Source organism: Atractosteus spatula, chromosome 3 (assembly GCF_055471065.1).
Source record: "Atractosteus spatula isolate fAtrSpa1 chromosome 3, fAtrSpa1.hap1, whole genome shotgun sequence".
Classification (NCBI taxonomy): Eukaryota; Metazoa; Chordata; class Actinopteri; order Semionotiformes; family Lepisosteidae; genus Atractosteus; species Atractosteus spatula.
Genome location: NC_142708.1, coordinates 8,379,930 through 8,387,384, shown reverse-complemented (window position 1 = coordinate 8,387,384; position 7,455 = coordinate 8,379,930). Strand labels below are relative to the sequence as shown.

The window sequence follows — 7,455 nt, the reverse complement described above, 5'->3', positions numbered from 1 at the left end:
TTCCCTCATATTGACAGTCATGTCACATTCATTCATTTTAATGTTGTTTGTGATCATGCAAAGCAGATAACAGTCTCTTAGAAATTTTAAGTAGATGGATGAAACCACTGGATCCAAAAAAGATGTACTTATTCAAGTGGAGTAGACCACCTGGAAGGAAGAAATTATTCATTTGGCTACTAAAGAGTAGCACTTAAGCTGAAAAGGATAAAAGCCGTTGCACCCACATTTTGAAAACAATAAATCCATGATCTTTTGATATTCTTGTCGTATACCATATGTTTCTGGTAAGAAAAAAAAAGCAAAGAAAGATTTTTGGATTCTTAATTCATTTAATACTCTAAGATTAAACATATTTACAAAAAGGTTCACAAACAGTATATCCAAGATGAAGCATATTGAAATAATACAAAATGTACAAAAATATAAAAATATATTCAACAAAATTATATTTCACATCTGATAAAGTACTGTATCATTGCTTTGTAAAGTATATTCGGAAATGACTGTAGTCAATTGTATTCACAGTTTATTACAGAAATCCTTCACCATGGTTATCATGAGTCATTCCTGTCAGTACAAATATTGATCAATATTCTTTACAATAATCTGCTTTAACAACTTTGTGACTACATGCGTGTTTATTTTCTATAGCAGTCTGTGGCAAAGTAGAGAAAAGCTTATTTATTCCTGAATGGTTTCCTTGGTCCTCATTTTCACAATGTAGACAAGTGTGAGCTTGACCTGAAGTCCCACAGTTCTTGCTGCCACTTGAATACAATGAGCTTTACTTCAGGTACCAAGGCCATACAACCGAAACTGGCAAAATAAGCAATGGCTTCATGGCCTCTTCCTGTGAAAAAAGAAAGAGGAAATTTGTTAGCAGACTGAGCCATGAACGTTAAGAAGGCAGACATGCTGAATCATGCTTTGGCATAGGCGAGAAAATAAGGGGAAGTTGTGATGGGAAGTTAGGGAAGGACAGACATATTAAAATATCATTCAACGCAGAAATCAAAAACAGGATGGCAAAACGTCTCACATCAGCACATGAAGACTTTATATGGAAGCAATAGTTTTAAGTAAGTTAAAAAAAAGGTGAGACTTCGTGCGATTTATAATGGGAATTAACTGACTTTAGTCTGCACACTAAAAACAATATTTTTTCTTTTTTGTTTTATTAATGCTACTCATCAACATACTTTTGAAAATGCCATCAAATAAAGGGCAGCATATAAACAAATTCTACCAAAGAGCTTGATATTGATGCAAAGATGCCTCACCCTCTTTTTTTCTCCTTCTTGAGTTTTTTGGCCGGTGCCTTTTTGTTTAGTTTCCTTATCAACATTTTCACCCATTTGGCATTGGGGGGCGCGCACAGTCTATAGCCGTGCTTAGTGGTGAACCTGTGTGCGAAGATTGGAAAGTTAGACTCAGAGTACGCTCAAAAAATAGGGTATCAGCAGATTCCTAGAGTCGAAAACAAGATAGCAGGAAAACTAAGACTGCAGTGGTCAAAATCAATTTGATAAGTACTGTACTGCAGGGCAGGTGAGCTTTATTACTCATTATTTACAGCTGTAGGATGAGAGGTACACGAAATGTGTACACATTGAACAGTGTATTTAACTTTTTATATGAAAAAAACAGACGTGTTCTTTCAACTAGCTTTGTTTCCTTTAAAGGTTATCCTAATCACTCTTTGGCAGTAGTACAGCTGCAACAAAGACTTTGCTCTTAAAGTGTAAAGTACTGTGTAGCGGTAACTACAGGCTTTGAGAACATTAAGATAAAATCACTATTTCATTCATTAAGGTACTACATTTAGAACATTTCTAAGAGGCATTTGTGACTTGGTACTACTGCTTTTATTTCTCTCATATAAAACTTTAAAAACTTTAACAAAACTAATGGAACCCTATTTTGCTAAAGTTTTATTTTATTCAGCAATCTTTTATTTCTGTGATTATAGACTGTGCAAATGTAGTGTCCAGCATGCCGCTACCTATGAGCCAGTGTGTTTGACTATAACCCATGAAGAAGTAATTAATTAGAAAAGAAGGAAGTAGCCAAGTAAGGTAATATACTGTACAGTATTCCCTAAGTTTTGCACAGTTTTTGAAAACATTCCTAGGGATGAGTAAGGTAAACAGCCAAGGCTGTAATTGAATTGGAATAAAATTGTTCTTTACAGACCTAAAATAGTAATTAGTGATTACATACTGATTAAAATGTAACTGTGTGAGGTTTTATTGTCAATTTTTAGTGGGTACACTAAAACACACTCAAAAGTAGCTATTGTTTTCCAGATCAAAGTTCTTAGCTGCTAGTGTCTATCTTCTATTAGTATAATGGAAATTAATTCCATGTATATTCAATTAGTGAAGAAAGAAACTTACAAAACTGCTGAGATTATGCAGTCCCCATCAGCTTCTTGCCTGCTATAGGAAACGACAGCTTTTTCCGGGATTACCTTCTCACTAGTTGCTAAACAGCAGTCAACTGCACCTTCAATGTTTGCTGTAAGGAATCAAATACAAATGATTAATCAGATGGAAGTGTGGATCCAACACCAGCAATTTATTTAATATAATATGCAATAAATGTAATTAACAAAAATGTTCTAATTTACTTTTTTTATATGCCAGAAAGCATACCAACGACCGGTCTCTGAGCAGCAAAACGGTACAAGACAGTATGAATTAAGGGTTCAGTGTGCTTTTTTCTAGATGGCAGGCAATTATGATGTTAAGTAATATTATGTTGAATCATTGGATCAGATTTTTTAGGAAGAGCTGGAACTAATGGTTCATTCCCTGTATCTTTACAGGAAAGCAGCTGCAAATTAGTTTAGGTTTTTTTCAGAAATGTTTGAAACATTTTACAACATGACAAGCTTGGGAAGTTTAAACATTTCACCTTTGACACATAATACTGTTTGCGAGATAATGCAGGGGGCTGCTGCTTCAAACATTAATGCTACATCACATAGATCCTACAAAACATTTTTTAGAAGCCAGATGTTTTGATTCATGGTGTTTAGATAGTAGAGGTCTGACCAAGCAGTTGAAGCATAAAACCAACATACTGTAAAAAGACTATAACACAGCATTTTACAATGGGCTCCAATCTGCTTCCAGTGCAGAATAGTAAAATGTGTCGAACTTCCTAAAGAATTTAATTGTGATTCTTGTTAGTTTTATAGTGTCTTATAATCTCTTGTTGAAATATAAAGATGGGAATTATTCATCATTTACTCACTGGTTATTCCAAAGAATCTCAGCAGTGTTATCTAAATGGTAGCCAGGTAGTAAGCGAATGAAGCATTAAGCATTGGCCTGCAATGCTGTAGTTTATGCATTTCTTTTAAAATCAGGTTTTTATGAGGTAAGCCAAAATCTCCTTAACAACAACAGAAGTTATTTATATTTACAAGAGATGTGATAAGCACTTAGTGATAAAAACAGTCCAGTCTTTTTTGATATTAAAATATCTAAAAAGCTTTTTTTTTACATTCTCATGGGCAATGAGAGATTATCTCAGAGGAAAGCCTGCTTTGTGGTCATCTGAATATTTGAAATCAGTCACCTTTGAAAACAAGCAGGCTGCCACTTCTTAAAAGTAAGGAATGGGTTCTTACCTTCTGAAGAGCTCCAGAGAATGGACGCCAGCAGGAGAAGGGTTATAGCTTTCAGAGACATTGTGCTCATGCTTCTGCTTGTCTGGCTGAGTGTGGCGAAGTCGTGCAGGTGTACTCTGCGGATTGCCTGTATAAATACCTGACACAGAGTTTCGTTTTTACTCAACACACCTGCCTCCTTGGCTTCCAGCCAATACTCCATGCCTATTCCTGGAAATCCGGTCAACCTGAAAGGCCCTTTTAGTCTCTTTTTACTTAAAGAATTGCCCTACAGCATGTCTGCTATTGGATAATGTAAAAGTCCAAGGAACGGAAATAAAAAGTTGCACAGCTGAAGGAATATTTATGTCAAAGGTCAACCATGCTGTTACAAACCTTACTTCACTCTATATCCTACTATATAAAAAAATGCATGTAGTATTTATGCAGCCGATTCAATTATTCTTATGCATTTTAAACAGGTAATATAAAAGAATGACAGCAATGGTGTGTTCCATATTTTAGTTGAGTAGATGTTCTGTGCAGTCTCAATATTATATAACATGGCTAACTTGTCAGTGGATGTCTGGAGTGGAAATGCACCTTTAATTATTTTTCAATAGTTCATTTTAATTGCAGCAACAAATAGACGGGATTAGTGTTATATAATTAGGAAAGGTCAATGGTGACACTAAAAGGAATACAGTATATACAGCATGTCTGCCTCCCAGAAATTTCCTTAAACCCCCCTCCGCTGGAATGTGAAAGAGGCACAGAGGGGACCTATGCCCCTTCAAAAAGCAAAAAAAGTCCCCCTACTGCTGGAAGTGAAATGAACTCTCACTTTCTCTGTGGATCATTTTGAGATAACTGGAAACTTGCTAAGTTAATCAAATGTCTGTATTTTGTGTGCAAAATCCCAGCTTCCCACATGCCTTGGGCTACACACTTGCACTCTTGGCTGATCCTCCTGTGGTGAACAATGACGTCTGTCTTCCTCCAGATGGAGAACGTCACTGGGAATGTAACACAGAGGAAAATGAGGAGAAGCAGAACTGTATTTTCATTAAGTTCATTCCATGCTGTTTTCTAATTTGGTGATATATTCATACCCTGTTTCTCAGTGCTTTTATCATTCTCTCAAACTTTGGTTAAAGCAACTACAGTTAAAAAAAAATATTAATCTGCACAGGTAGCAGAACATTAGCCAAGGACATGCAGGGCACAAAGTCTCATTTCGAAGAACTTTTATCCCTTGGCTTCAGTTGGCAGCATTATTTTAAAAATCTAACTGAAAGATATAGTACTATACAGTTACAGTACTGTATATCACATATTAATTGCATTTGGTTTCCTTTGGTAAGCATTTTGGTTATCCTTAGGGGAATGGATTTGTACTGAATACTTGTTGGCCAGGTAAAATTCAGCAATAAAAAATACCAGCTTCACTGAGGCTATTACATCCATATTTGATTATTAAGCTGAGTTCCTCTGTCATTTTTCTGCTTGAAAAAACTATAGAACCGTTGCCATCAAGATTGCAATAAACATCTACTGGAGCCAAAATGGGAAGTGATGTTAATAGTGTTCCTGCCAAACAGAACTTTTTGAACTGCCATATTAAAAGATGTACTGTATATTGTTTGTTGTGGAATGGAATGTCGTATGAGTTGTAGCTTGAAATATGAACATTTGTATTTGAAGTATCTTATTTTTTGAAGGATCTCACACTTTTGAACACCCACTTTTCACTGAATCTTTTGAGATGGGTGTTATCGAATTGGTTGTAACGAGCTCAGATATGTTAATAGCTACTGATAAATACATTATTACTAAAATATTGTATAGATATGGTATTTTTACTGCATTTTTACAGTTTCACTGGGATGAAGCAGCACAAATCTCTTTGCGTAAAGGTAAAACTGATCCAATACCATAAGGTAGTGCATAAACAACAACAGATTGCTACTTCTACCTAGATACCACTCAAGAGCTGTCCATGATCATTTTCAACTATCATGTTAATATGGCAATTCATTTCGATAACCAGAAGTAATCATCATCCCGATTTCTTGTGGTAACTGCAGTAGGACGTAAAAACAACAACATCTGGACTGTGTTTCTCCTGCCTTCAGAATACAGATGATACTGTACATTCCAAGAGACACCTTGAAAGGGGAAATCATAGTGACAGTGCAGGTAGAACAGTGCTGGTAATAAAGAGCCCATTGCAGTGACATCTTCCTTGTGTATTTCCCAACACTGTCCACGCTTCTCATGACAGGGGTCCAATGTTTTAATGTAAAGCACAGTGAAAAATAAAGTCAAACTTTTTTTCAACCCTATCTCGGCCTGAACAGAATGCTCATTATGTACCCCCATTTGAATATTTTCGATTTTTTTTTACAGTGATGTTTTCTTATTGGATATGGACTTGGTAGATTGGACATGCTACCCAGCCATACTGGTGAAGGTACTTCTAAGGTTTCCTTAAAAAAAACTGCTGGATAAAATGCTTGTTCCTAAGTACCACATAGGCTGGGTGGGATAAATAGCCTCTGTTCAATTGTAACCATTCCTATGTTCAAAATCTAGGGCCTGTGTATGTCCTACAGGTATATCAGATATTTTTAGGATTTGAAAAACAGAATTATTTTTCAAAGAAAACAGATTAAGGAAAAAAGAAACCACTTTTGCAGTGAATACACTACGTGCTTGATGAAAGTGAGAATATTGTAGCGCCCTCGCTGGGTGTCCTCGCGGATGCACACACGGCTAATATATGTGCCGCAGTGCTGGCTGGAAGCCGGGGGACGGACTGAGGGTCCACAGGCTGACCGCTAGCTGATCCTGGTTATGTAAATAGTGGTTAATAGAGAATCTGTACATACTGTAGCTGGTTGTTGTTTACCCCTGTTTCTTCCCAAGACCCATATCCACCCTGAGCTTATGTACATGTTCTCCTTGCTGCCCTTGTGTGCTTAACCCCCTGTTGAGACAGTTTTTATGGTCTCTGTTGCCTGATTGCTGCTAGATAGAGGCTTGTAATAAAGAGTGTGTGTGCTACTCAAGAGCTTGCCTTGTTTATTTCCCGCACGAAACCATTAGCCGCTACAATATGTTTTCATCACTAGACACTGGTTAATTTAATTCCCTGGCAAACTGCATATGTACTTCTTAAATGCTGTCAAAAGGAAGAGATGTTAAATTATAATCCCATACCAGGGAATGGGGTCATGCTCAAAAGCAACAATAAATCTATTTTTTTTATTTTGTAATTATAGTAAAATAATTATTGTATAATAGTTTCCTGTAATGCTTAGTATTAGAGTACCAAAACTACATTGAAGAAATAGTAAAGAAAGTAGCAAATCTGAAATTAGTTTCTTAATTAGACAATCTCTGTCTTGGTCTCAGATCTTTCATATGATGGTCCTCAACAACAATCATCTTGCTGATCATCTATAACTGTGAGAGAAGGAGCTTGTCAGCAAATGCACAATTTGAATTTCCTCTAATAATTAAAACATTACTGCAATACATGCACCTGGTCTACTTAATGCAGCTAGTGCATTGACTCTTTATTCCCTTATTTTCTAACAACATACAGTACAGTATTTCATTTCTCTTGGTGGTGGGTAAAAAACAATGCAAACTCAAGATCATAAGACTTCTCGCTGATGCACAAGGCTGATTCACTAGGAATAACAACACCCAAGAATAAAGTGTCATGAAAGGATTATGGAATAAAACAGGGTGCAGTCCAAAATCCAACACCGGGAGATCCAAAGCCAAAGACAAACACAGGGATCAAGCGCTCCGAGCCCCGGACTCAG

The 7,455-nt window shown here is 36.4% G+C and overlaps 1 protein-coding gene across 1 annotated transcript; it reads right to left on the bottom strand.

Annotated features, from left to right (window-relative positions):
• Positions 1 to 312: 312 nt before the first annotated feature.
• Positions 313 to 3,842, bottom strand: LOC148837341 (eotaxin-like). Its single transcript, XM_088912231.1, has 4 exons — positions 3,641 to 3,842; positions 2,400 to 2,520; positions 1,284 to 1,406; positions 313 to 853 (listed from the first exon to the last, which is right to left on the bottom strand). Exons 1-4 carry the CDS (start codon positions 3,840 to 3,842, stop codon positions 841 to 843), a joined length of 459 nt encoding a protein of 152 aa, XP_088768357.1. The 3' UTR covers positions 313 to 840.
• Between the last annotated feature and the right edge of the window lie 3,613 nt (positions 3,843 to 7,455).